At 41.4% G+C, this 19,104-nt stretch overlaps 1 protein-coding gene across 7 annotated transcripts in view; it reads left to right on the top strand.

Moving 5' to 3' along the window:
• Nucleotides 1-19,104, top strand: part of adgrl2b.1 (adhesion G protein-coupled receptor L2b, tandem duplicate 1) — a 118,190-nt gene that overhangs the window by 55,601 nt on the left and 43,485 nt on the right. For all 7 annotated transcript variants that reach the window (XM_033650134.2, XM_033650127.2, XM_033650133.2 and 4 more), the window contains exon 5: nucleotides 5,538-6,338. In XM_033650134.2, the coding sequence (XP_033506025.1) occupies nucleotides 5,538-6,338 (801 nt within the window). The remainder of the gene's footprint in view (nucleotides 1-5,537; nucleotides 6,339-19,104) is intronic.

Raw genomic sequence — 19,104 nt, 5'->3', positions numbered from 1 at the left:
TGGATGGGATATAAATTGTTGAGACATTTTAAAGGCTACAGTAGAATGCTTCTTAAACTCTGCTCCGTTTCCGTTTCGTTTGCCTGTAGCGTGCGTATGCATAATGACGCGAGGCATTACGTGGTATTGGACTGGTCATAGGCTGTACTCGCCGATACCCGATACCACATTTTAGGCAGTATCGGAGGCATTTCCGATACTGGTATCGGTATCGGTACAACTCTAGTGAAAACAGACAACTTCTTTCCCAGTAGCATTTCCAAGTGGTATTGTTGTTGGTGCCACTGTGGCAAAGACAACTGGATTACCTTTCGTTTTCCTCAGAGCCTGACGCTACTACAGTTTCCACAATTACTCTGGTTGTTCCATCGTCCGCCATCTCCGCAACTGGAAATAGTAACTGCAACTGAACTTTCATTGATGCTCTCTGGTAACTGGGGATGGATACTGATAGTTAAAGCAACTAAAGCGTTATCCTCTTTATGTTTTGGTTGCACAATGGTTGTTGCACTTCTTTAGTGCCATAAATCAAGCCTTATAGGGAACCAATCTAAATGGCGATGGTGTCATTACTCTACAGCAATTACATTGTGCAGTCATTTACTTTATAAAGATAAGCAAAATACTTGTGTGCTTACACTTTTAAAGACGTTGGTATTTGTGTTAATTAATGTTAATTCCTGTAATGTCTTAAATGAAACTGCATAACAACTCCTGGTTGTTGTCTGGTGACTGTGATTTGTAAAGCCAGTATCTGAACTGATCCAAAGATTGTTAGTGACAGGAAAGAATAACATTATCCTATGACCACGAGTCGACTGGGTTGTCTTTGTAATTCAAGGCAAGGCCAACTTCTATACATATTAATAGTTTAAGCCCATTGACCAAGTAGTTACGTGACAGGATCTCCAGTTTTTATGGCAAGTAGCTCGTGAAAGATAAGATATAAAATCAAGTAGGATACGCCTGTTAGTGCAATAAAACTGCAGTGTTTTAATGTAAGTGATTAAAAGATATAAATGGAATCTCTGACTCCAAGTTATACATAACAGTAGTTACTTAAAACTGTTGAAAGTCAAACATAGTCAGACACAAGAAGGGATTAGAAAGAATTTAAATACGATAAGCACATTTACTGCTAGATTTGGATGCAATAAAATGTTTTGTGCGAGATGTGAGATTTCTGCTTCCACCCCAGCACAACTGAAATAACTGGAATGTGTGGTGTGTATTTTGTCATGCTCACAGCATTGAGTAATGACATTTTAAAAAATCTGAACAGCAAAATCTTCCTCACAAAGTGTCCCTGTTACTGTGGATAATCCACAGGACTCTCTGTGAAATATTTTGATTGGAGCAACTTTCCACACAAGAACCAGCTCCTATATAAATATTTTGTCACTGCTGTGAGCAGCACAAACAAAAATTCTATTCATCTGTATTGTATTTTAATGGTGGAAGAACTTTCAGAGGCAGACCTGGACGACCACAACCAAAACTATCTGCATGACTAGATACCACTAAGGGTAACTGAGAACAAATGTTTTCTTGTAATTTGGGTGAATTGACCCTTTAAGGCCCAGGCACACCAAACTGACATCAAATAACCAGTGGCACAAAAGGCTGACTGTTGTGTCACCTCACATTGCCGGTGTCTCGGCCAACAAAGTAGCATGTGAACACACCGCAAAGACTACAGCCAGCAGCCAGCTAGCATATATGTTCTGCACCTACATGTGTGGTAGTCTGTATCTATAATGACGACAATGATGATATGATGATGTGTGTGTCTGTTCCACGTTTTTCTCCTCACTGACTTGGTCAATCCATGTGAAATTTGGCACAGTGGTAGAGGGTCATGGGAGGATGCGAATGAAGCAATATTACATCAATTGGCCAAAGTGGGGCGCTATAGCAACCGATTGAAATTGCAAACTTTGAATGGGCATATCTCATGCCCCGTATGTCGTAGAGACATGAAACTTTGCACAGAGATGCCTCTCCTCATGAGGAACAAATTTGCCTCAAGAACTCATAACTTCCGGTTATGTAAATTTTCCGCCATTTTGAATTTTTTGAAAAACACTTCAAATGGATCTCTTCCTAGGAAGTTTGAACGATCTGCATGAAACTGGGTGAACATAATCTAGGGACCAATATCTAAAGTTCCCTCTTGGCAAAAGTTGGAAAACTTACTAAAACTGAGCTTCTATAAGGCAATGAATATTGCGGAGGGAGTGGCTCATCACATAAAGGTGTATAACATCTCAAGGGTTTCACCCATCACCACGCAACTTTGTAGGCATATGACCACACATAATCTGAGGGGACCCCTCCATTATTGACCCCATCAAACAAAATGGGGGCGCTAGAGAGCTCATTTCTTATCTAGGCCTAACTGCCATATAGATTTTGACTAAACTTGGTAGATATGTAGAACAGGACGCCTCAAGGTGACTGGAGAAATTTCACTCTAATTGGCAACTGGGTGGCGCTATAACAACAGAAAAATGCTTCAAAATGGCTAAAATGTGACCGATCGCTGTGGCTCCCCCTGTGGACCAATGGTTGTTTGTTTTTTTCTAATTTTTGGTATGACTAAGTCATGGCATGGTATGCTGTACATAATCACGGAAACTGTCAGTCAGTCATTCTGTCTGTCCCACGTTTTTCTACTCACTGATGTGGTCAATCTATGTGAAACTGCACATAGGCATTGAGGATTGGCATAGGTAGAAGGTGACAAAGCTACCAATGGGTATGGACTAGTTGGTCATTAAAAAGGGAAATGGGAAGAACGACAGAATGGATATTGACCACGCAAACAATAACGAAAAAAAAGTTATCTTACCAAATACAACAAGTTTGTTTGGATCTCACACCCTCTTGACTTTAGCGTTTGCTTTCCTCACCTCCGTTTCTCTTTTCATGCGCTGAGCTGAACTGCCAGTCAGAGTAACTTCATGTAACGATGGGCTCCGGCAGGTTTGACACCAATTCAACATGCTGAACCTGCTGGAAAAAAAGCTGACAGGGGTCGACAAGTGCTAATGGTGCAGGACACACACGCTAGGGCGACAGATGCTCACCCGAAACTGACCGACAGCCAACTGTTGGTTTGGTGTGTCAGGGCCTTTAATAATAACAGAGCCTTAAGATTTGTCTTCTGCTAAGATAATAAAGGAGAGATTACAAAGAACAGGGTACATTATATATCTTACATTACTACATTATGTTCATTAGTGCTCTGTGGACACATACTGCAGAGACTTCTGGAGTAAGACCAATAAAATCCTAAAAGTTTAACCAAATTCCTTTCTTCAGTCATGGATCAGCTTTAGTGTTTCGCTGTGAACATGATTTAATTAAATGTACTGTAGAGGTGCTTAAAGTCGGCGCTATTTTAAACTGTCTATGGTATCTGATTTGAGTTAATCTACCTTAAAAGGGTGTTTTAGCATAGTTTATAAGAGCAGCTTTAGGCTTCATCCCTGCCTGTGAAAAGTACTTAGTATTTAAATTGATGAATTGTAAACATCTTCCGAAATATTCACCTCTTTTTCTCTTCTTTCAAACAGACCTCCCTTTCACCTCCTGTCCCGTTCCCTCCCCGACTAACCTCTTTGCTCTCATTTTTTTTAACTTCTAATCTTTCACATGTTGTCTCAAGCCTCTGCCCCCCCCACCACCTCCACCCAGAGTGTATGCAGCCTCAACTAAAGCAGCTCCATATTAGGCAGACTGTTCATCAGTCATCTCATGTGCTGTTGCTCTCTTTGGCTCATTTAAGAGTTTGGTCTGTAACATTAGCACCGTGTCATGTTTTACGTGTGTGGGCGAGCGAGTTTGGAATCGAGTTTTGATTTGTGTTTATAAAGTTTGAACAAATTCCACCCTCAGTCAATACATGCCAAAAATAACTGCTGTGATGTTTCTCTAAGAATGTTATCCATCTAAATATGACCAGGAGATTTTTTTTTCCTCCTGCCACTTAGGAGAGACGTTTTTTAGAGGGATTTATTCTGCTTTTACGTCGGCCAATGCATTATTTTGTTGGCAGTTAAAGACGGTAGGAATGAAAAGTTTAATGCGCTGGAAAGCATGGCATATAGCTTGTCTCCAGCCATAACTTGTCTGTTTTTATATCCTAGGATGAGAGGCCGTTTCACTAACAAACACTTTTTTTTCATCCCCCGTAGCTCTTCTTCTTCCCAAAGCAGCCCTGCAGTTCATCTCATGGTCATATCCTCCAGCTAATTCTTCTCTTTGTACCTGGTAGTTGACTCATGATAACCTTTCTCTCCCTTTTGCACTCTTTTTTGCTTTCTTTTCCAATGCCTGAAATAGAAGTGGAGCAAAAAGGTAAATGAGTGGTCTGGTCCTCCCCCCACCCCCCCTCTGGCTCCTTGTTCTGTGGTGTTGAGTACAGCTCCCCTCACGTCTCCTCCCCCTCCTGATTGCCTCTCCTGTCAAATGCTAAACCCATAGGAGGATTGTTTGCACCCATGGAGTCCAAATGAATTTCAAAAACAGAATTTCGAAATGACATCCACGGTCATCGAATGTAGTTTTTTTCTTGCAACGTGAAATAAAAACACCAACTGTTGGGTGTCGATTTGTTCCAGGGACTCTTGCCTAGCACTGTGTTAACCCTTGAAGAATGAGTGTGTATATATTCTTATTTGGCATAGTCTTAGTTTGCTTGGCCCAACTTCTGCTGCACCCATAGCACGTGATGTGAAATAGCAGTGATGGCTGAGTGAGATTGGCACTGACCAAATAAAAAAAAAAAACTTTAAAAGGAGAACAAGAATTCACTTGTGTCCCTTTTATCCAGAACCAATTAATTTAAAACCGTCTAAATGGGAACCTTGCCATGGCCTCCCTCACCCATCAGTGGTTACTCTTGTCTTCTGCCGCAGAAGTAGTGAAAATCCTTTACCACTGTTGTTCGATTTATCCCCCAACCTCCACTTTCATTTTACCTCTGCTTTGCTGCCGCCACCACCATCGACAACCTGTTGTTCACTCTTATCACAAGATGTGAAGTCTGTCCCCTTTTTTCGTTTTGGTTTACGACCTCAGTCATGTCAGTATGCATGTGCAGTGTGTCCATACACCCAGCTGTTCATGTGGCATTTGACGTCAGCGACAGGCTGGTATTTAAAAGAGGAAAGTGTGAACTCTACTTCTCCCATTTTTCATGTCTTTCATTTGCAGGATTTTTACCCTTTTCGTTCACGTTTTGTTTTGTTTTGTCCCTGTTAGGATGTAGCAGCAGACCCTTGAGATGCAAGTTCAAGTCACATTTCTCATTCTGAACACCAACACGTTCATTTATTTTCTTTTTTTCCCTTTTCATTAGCAATAGTACAAAAGCACTAGCTAAAACATTCCTCCAAATTCACAGTCCCTGATCTTTTTATCCCGCACTTGAGTTGTACAGCAGCAAGAATGATGCCTGTCAGACATGTTATGTATGTTTTCAATATTTTTTGCCTCACCGTATTTTGTTCTACTCTCTTCTCTGTCACTAGTTTTCATTTGTCCCGGGACTCTGAAGGGTGTAGGAGACGCCACCTTCCTGTTTGAGGCAGAGCAGCAAGCCGGGTCGTGGTGCAAAGACCCGCTGCAAGCCGGTGACAAAGTCTTCTTCATGCCCTGGACGCCGTACCGCACTGACACCCTCATCGAGTATGCCTCTTTGGAGGACTTCAAAAACGGTCGCCAGACGACCACCTATAAACTGCCGCACCGTGTTGACGGGACAGGCTTTGTGGCCTATGATGGTGCTATCTTCTTTAACAAGGAACGCACTCGCAACATTGTCAAATTTGACCTGCGCACTCGCATCAAAAGTGGCGAGGCCATTGTCAATAATGCCAACTACCACGACACCTCGCCTTACCGCTGGGGTGGCAAGACAGACATTGATCTGGCAGTAGACGAGAGGGGCTTATGGGTCATCTACGCCACAGAGCAGAACAATGGGCGCATTGTGGTGAGCCAGCTCAACCCATACACTCTCCGCTTCGAGGCCACATGGGAGACAGCGTATGACAAGCGCTCTGCCTCTAATGCCTTCATGGTGTGTGGCGTGCTCCACGTGGTGCGCTCGACCTACGAAGAGAACGAGAGCGAGGCCAGCAGGAGCCAAATTGATTACATCTACAATACCAAGCTGAACCAGGGCGAGTACACCGACATCCTCTTCCCCAACCAGTACCAGTACATCACCGCTGTGGATTACAACCCCAGAGACAACCAGCTGTACGTGTGGAATAACTTTTACATCCTGCGCTATGACCTGGACTTCGGGCCACCGGATCCAGCTGAAGGTGAGAGCTGCTCCATTTTTGTGTTTAATTCACTCTCCTTTGTGTGATTGTTCTGCTTTTTGTTTGCAGCATGGTATGTCACAGATGGCTGCCTTTTAATTTTGGATGCAGTTCAGGTGTGATAAAGAAAAGAGGGTTGTGTTAGTCTTGGGGAAAGGGCTCATTTGCAGACAGAAATTACAGATTCACCTTGGAATGAGAGATAGCTCCCGGTGGGATTGCGCCTCTTCAGACACACGTTTCTTTATTACCATGAGGCGAGCCGAGGCACTCACTCCAGCTGAAGCTTGGACCCTAACAAATTCCTTAATCTCAGGCCTTATCCAAAACCATTATGAATATATATATATATATATATATATATATATATATATATAATGCTGGCAATACTTTTGTGCACAGTATGATGGAGGTTATCCTCTTCCCCCTCACCTCGGGATTTCAGGTTGTGTTGCCATGGCTACTTCATCAACCTTTTTTTTGTTATTTTTTTTTATTTTTTTGCAATAGATCAGGAGATAATAGCCATCCTATTGTGGCATGATATTTTTAAAAGCACCAGGCTGAAGTGTGTGAGGTGTGCACCACATGGTGAATCAGCGCCGAAGAGTAGCTGGAAAGAGAGAGATCAATTACAGTGAAGAATCTTGTCAGGCGGTTAGGGGGGCTTAAATTAATCTGTGAAGTGAGGAGAGGTGACATACGTGTCATCAGACAGGGACCTTGCATTAAGATGATAATGGGCTTAATTATCTGACTGCTAGCACCTTATCCCACAGAGCCGGCATAAGTCTCCTGTACCAAGTGGGGAAACAAGTATCTTGACCCGACCTCTGGTTATGTTAGAAGCTCAGGTTGCCCTCGAGCACTGGTCTGGATTAAGTTATGATTTTTGACTTCTGGATATTAGGGAGGGGTCGCCAGGGGGAAATCTGATTCCTGACCTGAGCTGTTGAAGGGGGGTTGGCATTGATGTCTCAATGGCGGCTGTGTGCTCCTGAACTCTGGCCTCTTGTCAACAAGTCTGTTTGTTTTCCTGCCGATCACTGGAATCTCCCCAGCATGATAACTCGACACCCAAGAGGTCGGGGAGGGGGTGGGGGAACTTCAAGTTTGCGTCTGTTCTGCTGAACAACCAAAGCCTCAATTAAGAGTATGTTAGAGGAGATATGAAAAATACTCAAACTTTAATGAGTTCTCCATGCATGCAAACTGCCTGCTCAACTGTTCACGTCCTGATGTATGTAAATGTAATTAACAACTGAATTATCATAATTACCCTCCTTGTCTCAAAAGAGGCTCAGGGAGAGAAGGAAAGTGGCCATCACAGAGCATTTTCAATGAAGGGTTTAATGTGCTCTCTCAGCTACTGTAATGCCTCGGTAAACATAAATGCCACATAGGCTCAGTGTTGCCACTTGCTTGGAGAACAGTGCGTTTAATCAAGGAACCCAACAGAACATAGTTGTTGATTTCGCTCATTATTCTAAATACCTGTAACCGTCCGCTGTCCTGTTATCGAGATCCAATCAGAAATGCGTCCTTGCAGCAGAGCCTGTCACTGTGGATCATTAAGTGTGTTTTATGGGAACATTTTTGAAATGTTGTGAGCTCAAGAAGGAGAGAGGAGGCATCTCGAGATACCACAGCTAGCAGCGGCAACAGCAGCAGCGCGCCAGGCTTTGTGAATGGCACTTGAAAATAATTGGTTCTTGTTTATTAGGGTTTTTTTTCCAGATCTACACCTTTAACTTCTTTACTGTGTAGCTATTAGGATTTATTGCTGCCCATGATATGGCGTTGGATTAAACAACCTATTCTGCAGGGTAATCTAATGGTGCTGAAATAATGTCTCTCTCTCCGAAACTGAGGGGCACTTGAGGCGTAAAGGAAATTAATTGTGCCCATTAAGATTCATCGACCACAGAGTGAAGTTACCTCGAACACCAAACCCAGTGTATTTCTCTCCTTTGTAGAACTCGTGTAACACAATGAGCATCTGTGTCCTTTTCTGTCAGATGCATCAACCTTGGCTGTAATGCTCATCCCGGAGAGGTGCTAAAGTGTCGGCAGGATTGGGGGTTTATATTAAGGCTGTTTTAGCGAAGTGATCAAAGCTGAGAATAATTGACCTCAGCAACTTGTCGGCATTTTCCTTTACCTTGTGTGGAGTGTTTGTTTCTTAATTTTGGCCCAGGTTGAAGTGATTAGCTGAGATCTTTCCCCATATTGATCGTTCCGCTTATTGTTCCAAACAATTCACACACGTTTAAAGAAAATGTCTGCGCTCTGCTAATGCATTGCAAACACAAAACAGCAATGATCAATACTTAGAGAGTCCACCTCCTCAGAGGTTTCTCTCAAAGAGGTGGATGCCAATAAAAAGCACACCAAAGCACCGGCCGTTACAAAACTTAGAGGGACACTGGTAATGTATTCTCTGTGATGTGCAAAGGCATTAACTGATTTCAGTCCAATGAATTAAAAAAAAAAAAAAAGCAATCAGAGGAGCCGGCAATTGCCGAGAGCGTTTTAAACTAACAAGGAGGGAAAGGAGAAAATTAATTTGTATTTGAGGTAGCATTGATCTGAAGCCTTAAAGAAAAAAAGCATAAAATGAATGGCTTTGTCCAAAAGGCTTAGCCACCCGGCGTAATCTGGTAGTGGTGAGCACAAGTGGGCTCTGCGCTGAATTGAAATGTCAAGCAAAACCACTATTTCATATCCTGCATGCCACATGATAGATATCTATCATCAAAGCTGATGTTTTTTTATTTTTTTATTTGCTCAGCCATTTTGTGGCTAAACCCAGCTGTGCACCTCGCTGCACTTTGGTATGCTTTTATATCCCTGAACGACGCCTCCAGGTGAGCCGTCAAGACAGAGGACATTTATAGATGTATCATGCACTAAGCCTGTGTTCCACGCTCTGAAGCATGATGTGACGGCAACGGAAATAGAGGCTGTAGTAAAGGAGTCAGGAGATTTGCAAGAGCTCTAATTGTTCTGCTTCTCGCCATGGATCCACACTGGCGAGATTATGGCAGGAAACTGTTTTAGTGGACATTGTAGGTGTAGACGACAGAGGGATTTAGAGTGTTCTTTTGCTCTGAGTGTATTTCTGTTTGCACATATATCTTCCTGCATGCATGTGTCTTTAGTGTGAGCAACCTTCCCCTGACTCAGACTGTCTAGTTGTGACAGCGCTGTGTCTGCTGCTCCACAGTACTGAGTTTCAGGCCTCATAAATTACCCCGCACAGACACAGGATATGTCCGGCAGAGCTTTTTCTGTCTACTGCTCTTTAAAGAACAAGTGTCAATAAAGCAGTGAGACTCAGCAACAATTTCTCGACTGCTTGAGTTTTTAGCAGAAATACAGACATATTCCAAAGCACCGAATAAGAGAAATGGTCTCGTGGCCCTTTACTTTCCATGCCAAGCTGTGTGCTCACGTCACGTAGGCTCGAATGAAGCAGAACAGCATGAGCGCATATAAACAGCCTAATGTAAAATTCATGTCTTCTGGGACTTGTTTCTCTGTCATTAATTACCAGCACTGGCTCTAGGTAAAGAGGCAAAAAGACCAACTGTAGCTCTCACACAGTTCTTATCCTCTGAGACAGTCTTGTTATTGAGTCAGGCTTAAATGCACAATGAATAAAGATAGAGGGAGATCCACACACACCAAGTCACGCTATGGCTTTCTTATTGTGGTATATTGGGCACTGTTACCATGGCAAGATGCCTGTTTTGTCTGGTTGAAGCAAATGTGCGACATTTTTTGGAAATACATTTATTTGCTCTCTGGGGGAGAGTTAGTTAGGAGGATTGATATCACCCTTGTGTATGTACAGTCAATACAACGCTAAAGCCATTTAGCTTAGTTTAGCACAAAGACTAGAATCTGGGTGAAACAGCTAGCCTGGCGCTGTCTAAAGATAAATCAACATACCAGAACCTAAAGCTCACTAATTAACAGTGTTGGGAAGTAGGCTTGGGCGGTATCTAATTTTTCACACCTTCATACCTTCCTTGGTTCTTCCTTCATACCCGTGGTGCTAACACCTGCCTGAATGGTGATTTTGCTTCTTTCCACAAGCTCTTGTAGCCTTTTCAGACTAATTAACAATAAAAACTCAGAAAATTTTAAGAAAAATAATAGTCTCAAACTTATTAAACAGAGAAATACAATGATATGCCTTTTGAATTCTAATTTCTCTGGGTCACTAAACTTAGACTGTGTTATTTGCCTCATTAACTCATCGTACAACACACAAAATAAAACTTACCCAAACTGTCTTGGTTAGTCAGTTATCCACGGTTCCAACAGTCCCCACCTCTGGTTCGGTCAGAATAATTTATTCTTTATTCACTGAGATGTAAAAAACTGTTTACAGTCCTGTCACTTATCCCTCCATCACTCAGAGTCGCTGTGTCTGTCAGCTCAGATGTCTGTTCCCAGTGGAGACCGGAGACTGACCTCTGGTGGCACGTGCTGTGCACTACATACAATACGTTTAATAGAAAGAGGAGTGCCTGTATTTTGACGATATTGAAAATCATACCATCGGGATCTCTAAAAATCCTGATATAATTTGATACCACGAGGCCACTCAAGCCGTTTGGGCAGTGTTGCATAATTAAGTAATGTCTTACAGTAATGTGATTACTTTTGCCAGTGCACCAGACTGTTGCACTAGCTTCATCTAAGTTAAGGTGTAAAGCCAACACTAAACAAACGTTGAAAGTAGTTAGTGTGCGTGTAAAGCTGTGTCGATGAAGTTTTCACATCATGTAGCCAATCAGTGAAAAGCACAATTCTGTCTAACGTCTCAACGTTAACCACCAAAAACAACAAAAAGGTTTGTAAACTAGGACAAAGCATATGGTTAAGTGATAACTATACAACGTTAATCTACAGCTAAATAACAACAGTGACATTGTGGGGTAATGTAACAGTAGTTACTAGGCAGAGGAAATTGCAACATAACAAACACATAATCATAGCCTACACTGCTGTTGTTGATTAGCAAGCTAAATAACCCTATTTGCCTGCCAATGTGGCACAGAGGATACTCATACATAATTGCCCACGTACTAATATGTAATTTTATACAGTACAGGCCAAAAGTTTGGACACACCTTCTCATTCAATGCGTTTTCTTTATTTTCATGACTATTTACATTGTAGATTCTCACTGAAGGCATCAAAACTATGAATGAACACATGTGGAGTTATGTACTTAACAAAAAAAGGTGAAATAACTGAAAACATGTTTTATATTCTAGTTTCTTCAAAATAGCCACCCTTTGCTCTGATTACTGCTTTGCACACTCTTGGCATTCTCTCCATGAGCTTCAAGAGGTTGTCACCTGAAATGGTTTTCCAACAGTCTTGAAGGAGTTCCCAGAGGTGTTTAGCACTTGTTGGCCCCTTTGCCTTCACTCTGCGGTCCAGCTCACCCCAAACCATCTCGATTGGGTTCAGGTCCGGTGACTGTGGAGGCCAGGTCATCTGCCGCAGCACTCCATCACTCTCCTTCTTGGTCAAATAGCCCTTACACAGCCTGGAGGTGTGTTTGGGGTCATTGTCCTGTTGAAAAATAAATGATCGTCCAACTAAACGCAAACCGAATGGGATGGCATGTCGCTGCAGGATGCTGTGGTAGCCATGCTGGTTCAGTGTGCCTTCAATTTTGAATAAATCCCCAACAGTGTCACCAGCAAAACACCCCCACACCATCACACCTCCTCCTCCATGCTTCACAGTGGGAACCAGGCATGTGGAATCCATCCGTTCACCTTTTCTGCGTCTCACAAAGACACGGCGGTTGGAACCAAAGATCTCAAATTTGGACTCATCAGACCAAAGCACAGATTTCCACTGGTCTAATGTCCATTCCTTGTGTTTCTTGGCCCAAACAAATTTCTTCTGCTTGTTGCCTCTCCTTAGCAGTGGTTTCCTAGCAGCTATTTGACCATGAAGGCCTGATTGGCGCAGTCTCCTCTTAACAGTTGTTCTAGAGATGGGTCTGCTGCTAGAACTCTGTGTGGCATTCATCTGGTCTCTGATCTGAGCTGCTGTTAACTTGCCATTTCTGAGGCTGGTGACTCGGATGAACTTATCCTCAGAAGCAGAGGTGACTCTTGGTCTTCCTTTCCTGGGTCGGTCCTCATGTGTGCCAGTTTGGTTGTAGCGCTTGATGGTTTTTGCGACTCCACTTGGGGACACATTTAAAGTTTTTGCAATTTTCCGGACTGACTGACCTTCATTTCTTAAAGTAATGATGGCCACTCGTTTTTCTTTAGTTAGCTGATTGGTTCTTGCCATAATATGAATTTTAACAGTTGTCCAATAGGGCTGTCGGCTGTGTATTAACCTGACTTCTGCACAACACAACTGATGGTCCCAACCCCATTGATAAAGCAAGAAATTCCACTAATTAACCCTGATAAGGCACACCTGTGAAGTGGAAACCATTTCAGGTGACTACCTCTTGAAGCTCATGGAGAGAATGCCAAGAGTGTGCAAAGCAGTAATCAGAGCAAAGGGTGGCTATTTTGAAGAAACTAGAATATAAAACATGTTTTCAGTTATTTCACCTTTTTTTGTTAAGTACATAACTCCACATGTGTTCATTCATAGTTTTGATGCCTTCAGTGAGAATCTACAATGTAAATAGTCATGAAAATAAAGAAAACGTATTGAATGAGAAGGTGTGTCCAAACTTTTGGCCTGTACTGTATGTATGCACTTTATTTTGCATTTTTATAGACACACTCATTCATTTTCAAGTTTTTCTATTTTGTAAAAAAAAGAGCACGTTACTGACACAAAACAGGAATAATTCATTCAGTTGAATTATCACCATGACATCCACTATTTTTCACGACCCAGTGCAGTCACAGTTTACCAAAAGAGGATAACCGCCACTTTAACTTCAGAGTTGTCTAATTTGTACATTGTGTGCTTTAGCTGACATGCTATCATTGACCTCTGCAGAGTGATGCTACAGTCAAGAATCAGATGGTTTTGATCAGACTATGTGCAGACACAGGGGCTAATGCTAAGCTAACTGTTCATGGTCAGTAAATGCCTCCAAACATTAGACTGACTGCTTGTTAAACCACAGTGTCTTGTTTTCTGTTTCTACACGTTAAATACAGAACACAGTAATTGGTACCTAATTACTTTTGCTGTTGAGTTATTAGTATTAATGCATTTTTTGGATAGTATAGAATATGGAATGAGTAATAGATTACATTTTATATTAGCTTGCCCGGGTCCATGTCATTGGTTCGACAGCCCATTGGTTCGACATCCCATTAGTCCGACTGTCCGCGGTGCTGAACGGCTCACGGCGGGCATATGGTGCGCCGCGACCGGCTTGAGGCGGAGCAGGCTCACGGCTTATGTGTTTGCCACTTTCTTTTTCATTTTAACCCACACCATGATCTTTTCCTGACCCTAACCAAGTGGTTTTTGTGCCTAAACCTAACCAGACCTTAACCACAGGGTGTCATGATGATTTTGGAACGGACTTCGGAACAATGAGTTTAATATGGTCGGAACAATGGGATGTCGGACCAATGGGCTGTCGAACCAATGGGCAGTTTCCAGCTTGCCCAACATCGTTAATTAAAACGTATAACAACTACAACAGTTTTCTTGGCTCTAAGCAGCACCCAACATTCTCTAACATGTTAGTTATTGAGCTTTAGAGGTGCTGATAGTTGGATTTTGTTGCCTTCGGCTGGAGCCAGGCTAGCTATTTCCCCCATTTCCAGTCTTTTGGCTAAGCCAAGCTAACTAGCTGATGGCTTTAGCCTTATATGTAATGTCCTATATCATCGACAAAGATATAAAGCATCTCAACTTCCTCCCACTGAACAAAAATGAAACCAAAATGTCACGGATACGGACACTGCCATCTTGCTCTTTTGGAACCAGAGTCTGCGCGGTAGCAATTGGGAGCCGCGGTATCCAGGTGCCACCCATAAACCTGTCCAACCCAATCGCAAGCACACACAGCTGTCAATCATGATGTCATACCCCCTTTCTATAGCATCAAATAAGTAATTAAAACCAAACTTATCAGAAAAATGAACACCTGGACAAACATCAGTGTGGTAAGAACGACCTAAAATGATAGAAACCATCTTTGGGAAGTTTTAAGTTTGGCCCATGTTCCATCCCTAGAAGGAGCAGGATTTAGGACCTAGACTCTGCAGCCAGCCACCAGGGTGCAATCAAAATATTTTGGCCTCACTTTTCTGGGGACCTGTCATGCCATCCATTGTTACATATAGCCATTGTGCTGTATGTTTGCCAGGCTCTTTTCTTGCTCTTGCATTCGATCACGTTGACAGTATGATGAAAAGAAAAACCAAAACTGCCACAGCTGTAGCAGGTTTTTTTTTCTTTTCTTTTTCATTTGGATCGACACAAGGAAGTTGGCTCACCATCTGATTTAGAAAAGTATGGGCTGAATCAGACGCTTTTTTCAGCTCGAGGACAGCTAACTTCCAAGGGAAGGAAAGGGGACCGTGGCACACACTGATTGATTTTCAGTATTTAATAGAGCAAACAGACTGTGCTAATGTAGAGATGATGCTTAAACTGAACTCTGCCTATTCGATATTTCCTTTCAGCTATACATGTCTGTTTGTCATTGTACTGGGAGGATTAGCCTTGTAAGTGATTCATCTCCCAAAAATTTAAACCAATTAAAAACAGCTTGATTTTGCTGTGAGTCGTCATTGCTCTTCCCTAATAGCTGGTATTAGGCAGCTTATGATCCATTTATCCTGGCATGTGTATGGACAGGTAGATAATGTTTACTGCTCTTGACTATGTGTGTAATTTGAGATAAAAATGCTCTTTTAGTGCAGCGATGCAAGCTGCAAAAGCAAGGACAAACATGATATCTAGACCTCCGATCATCTGATTGTGGTTTAATATTTTTTGTCATCTCCCTCTCGCAGATACATAAATGACTCTGGGGGGCTATAAAGTGATAAAACTAATTCTGCTTCATCTCTGATGTCTTGATTGATGATCTTGCATAATGGTTTTCCTTCCTTTTAGCTCTGCTTTAATTTACACACTCCGTTTTAGACTCGGGTGACAGCCATTTGTCAAGTGTTCAATCTCAAACTCTTCCATTATTTACAAGAGGTATTATTCAGCATATGGCAACAGTATGCCTTTGGTGTCAGATTGCCCATAAAGAGTGACTTCACTGCCTCTTGAGAGAAATGGCAGCTAATTGGAGCAGCCCTCTCTCTGGTTGAGTGCTATCAGAGGACATGAGGCTCTCACTGGAGGGGAATTTGTTCTTCGCAATCAAAAGAAAATTGTAGCGCGCATGGTGCAGAGACATCAAAATAAGCCCGCAAATGCTTCGACATCTGGCAAGCACATAACTTGACTTGGTATTAAATAAATATGTTGTTTGTTTGATGTTCTCCATGTCCTTCACAATCACACTCCGATAACCCAAGACACGCTGACTGTAAATATCTACAAAGATAGCATCTTGTCTTTGATTAAAAAAAATCACTCAGTCGACAACTGAGTGCCCCGTCTAATTAATATGATCTCATGACTCTGCCTGAAAGAGTGAACATGAGAGAGACAATGACCAAGTGTCTCCTAGCATGAAATATATTTACTTGGGAAAAAAATATGTAAATGTGGTGCTTTTGTCAGAAACTAGACTACAGTATGATTATAGAATATATAATGTTCATTAGGTTTTTATCTGTGTTGGATTTTGTGAGTGATTAAAGGGATTACAGCTGCAACTAAAATGCATTTCATTGTTGGTTAATCTACCAAATATTGTCTCAATCAATAAATCATTTGGTCTCTGAGTTGTCAGACAATTGTGAGAAGTGCCTATCGTAATGTCGCAGAAAAGGTGATGTTTTCAAATTGGTTATTTTGTCACAGTCATCAGATCAACAGTTTGAAATCCCAAGTATTAAATTAAAAATGGTTAAACAGAGAAAGGCAGAAACAGACCTTATTGTTAGAGCTGAAACCAGAGAATATTTGGAACTTCTGCTTGATAAATGAAAAATAATTCTAAATTCTCTGATTGACCAACCAGTCACTTGACCGCTTACTCCAGCTCAAACAGGAACACCAGCCCTTTCTAAATTGTCAACAAATTATGTTTTACAATGGGTAATCATTTGGAAATGCATGTATTTTTGAACAAACAAAAGGCATGATGGAAATACCACAAATTACATGCATGTTGTCATTTGGAAAGTTTAAAAACAGGACAAAAAAAGAGCCAAGACGATTAGCAGAAAATTATTTGGCAACAATTTATATAATGGCTTCATCGTTAAAGGCCCTGAAAACATATTTTCTTAATCAGTTTCTTGCTATGATCAATGTGGTTCTTCACAAGCACATTGTTTTCTGCCAAAGTTGCAACAGTTTTAATTATTTCACAGAGGAGATTTGTGTTTCTGTTTTTTTTCTCTGCGCCATCCTGACTGGTTTGAAGTAGGCGGGGCTAATTTAGAGAATGGGGTGGTCCCGTGTTTTCATGCACCAGTAGGGTTTTAGCAGCATTTGAATGGTTGCTATCAATGAAATTGGATTCAACAACCCCCACACAGTCCTGACAAAGCAGATAAGCTTAGTTTGATAGTAGTGTTTGTTAGACTGGAATTGGTATTAAAGTCTCTTTTTAAGCCAAAATATTTCACTCAGGTTCAAAATGTGGATACATATTTGCTTCCTTGGCCTTCAGTGATAATAAATGTAATCATTTCAGCAGCTACCAGCAGCTCTACAGCTGGCTCGCATGGTTGGCCCTCAAAAATGTCTCCACTGTTTGGCGGCCACAGTTGGCCTTGGAGGCTGAAATTTGGCATTGAGGTTGTGTGTGTGTTTTTGTGTTCATGCCAATTGGCTAAAAGGGGTGTGACCATGGGAGTGACAATTGCAAAAAGGTGCATAATGTCCAAATGGATTCACATTTTTGTGGAAAGGCTGGTCACGAGCCAAAGGACAGATGATAAATGGCAAAAAAGAGGCAACACGTGGATGCATGTTCATGGTCGGTGATATATAATAAATTTGATTTGATTTGATTTGATATTGCGAATTCACACCTGTTTATTTATCATATATTTTATTTTACATTTTTAAATTTTTTTTATTGAACAGAACAGTCAATTTGAAGATGTAACCTTGGGAAACTGGTGGACATTTTGCACGATTTTGTGACATGTATAAATGCATGTACTAAATGATTGATCAATAAAATGATCGTCAGATAAGTCGATAATGAAAATAGGACTTTATTGCAAACACAAAAATATTTCTTTGTTCTGTATCTTGCACTTAATATACCCATTTCCTTGCATCATCTCAGAACTGACTGAATCACTAATGATAATATGTGCCATTAAAAATCATTTGCCAAGACGATAAAAAAACATTAAAACAAAATGCCAAGAGCGAACAAGCTATGGCTGCGAACTGTATGATAATTTATGATGAGGTGTGGGCGGCAGAGGGCTTTGGACTCATGAGTTGGACAATATAAGCATCTCAGGAGCAGGTTAATCAGGTGATGCAAGCAAGCTGTTACAGGCAGATGTATATTAGGGCTCATATCAGCCTGTGGAGAAGCAGACATTTGCTCAGGTATGGAGAGGTTTAATATTCTCAAACCCAATTACACTTGCCCTTTTATTGCATTATATGCGTATATTGAATCAACAGAGTCAGCGTATGAATCATCTCACTTCTCCTGAGTCAATAAAAAATCTTCACTGGCACTATATAATATATTTGAAACACTTTTTTTGCAACCTCCTTTTTTAATGGCGAGCTGTTTGTTCGTTTAGGGAAAAATAAAAGTTTTTTAATCAAAGTGTACTTTATATATCGTCTGAAGAAGTGATCCTGTTTTCCACAAGGAAATATACAACCCTGTCTCCTGGAAATGTTTGTGTGTTGCTAAACTGCATTTTTAATTACGATGTGGTGACAGCATGATCGCTGCCTGGATTATGTTCAGAGACAATGTTTCTTTCATGTAAGGAAACAATTCATTGAGGCACTGTGTGGGCTTTGCAAGGAGGTGCTTTGGGAAGATGGTGGGCGTACAAAGTGCAGGACTACAACACCACAACCTCAGGTTCGTGTCCAGACTCCCTACTTGGGTTTAGGCAAAAAAACAAAAAGGCTCTTTGGTTGATTTTAGGGAGAGATTGTGATTTCGTTTAAATAGTAATAAAATGAGGTAACAAAAGAATAACCTCCCTGTAGCTCATTATTTAGCAGCATTTCCTCATTATGTTAATAGAAAACGTTCTTCGCTCTGTATTACGTTTCCCTGAAAACGTTTTTCCTGTTTCAGATTAGTTATATATGAAAATAATTTCTAAGAGACTGGACTGAAATATAGAAAGAAATTTCTAATCATCTCAGGTCTCTTCTTTCCTTGGTGTTATTCCTAACATCCTCATCGCTGTGGGTGCAAACAGAAGACTTCATGATTATCTACTGTTGTTAACCGCGCATGTCAGCTGTTACTTCTTGCACCCTGGCAGGCATGTGAATGTGTGGGTGACAGACGCACAATGACTGAAAGAGTGTAAGGTAATTAGCCAGAGCTGCTGCCAGGGGAAAAGGTCATTGAGTAAAATGTCACAACTCAGCCAACACTGTAGGGAGGTTCTGAGTTTATTTATTTTTTTATTGTAAGCATCTCAGCAACACCGATCCCTCC

The sequence above is a fragment of the Epinephelus lanceolatus genome, chromosome 12 (genome assembly GCF_041903045.1).
Source record: "Epinephelus lanceolatus isolate andai-2023 chromosome 12, ASM4190304v1, whole genome shotgun sequence".
NCBI classification, from domain to species: domain Eukaryota; kingdom Metazoa; phylum Chordata; class Actinopteri; order Perciformes; family Serranidae; genus Epinephelus; species Epinephelus lanceolatus.
The sequence above is the reverse complement of the archived record's forward strand: the minus strand, read 5'-3'. Positions and strand labels throughout refer to the sequence as shown.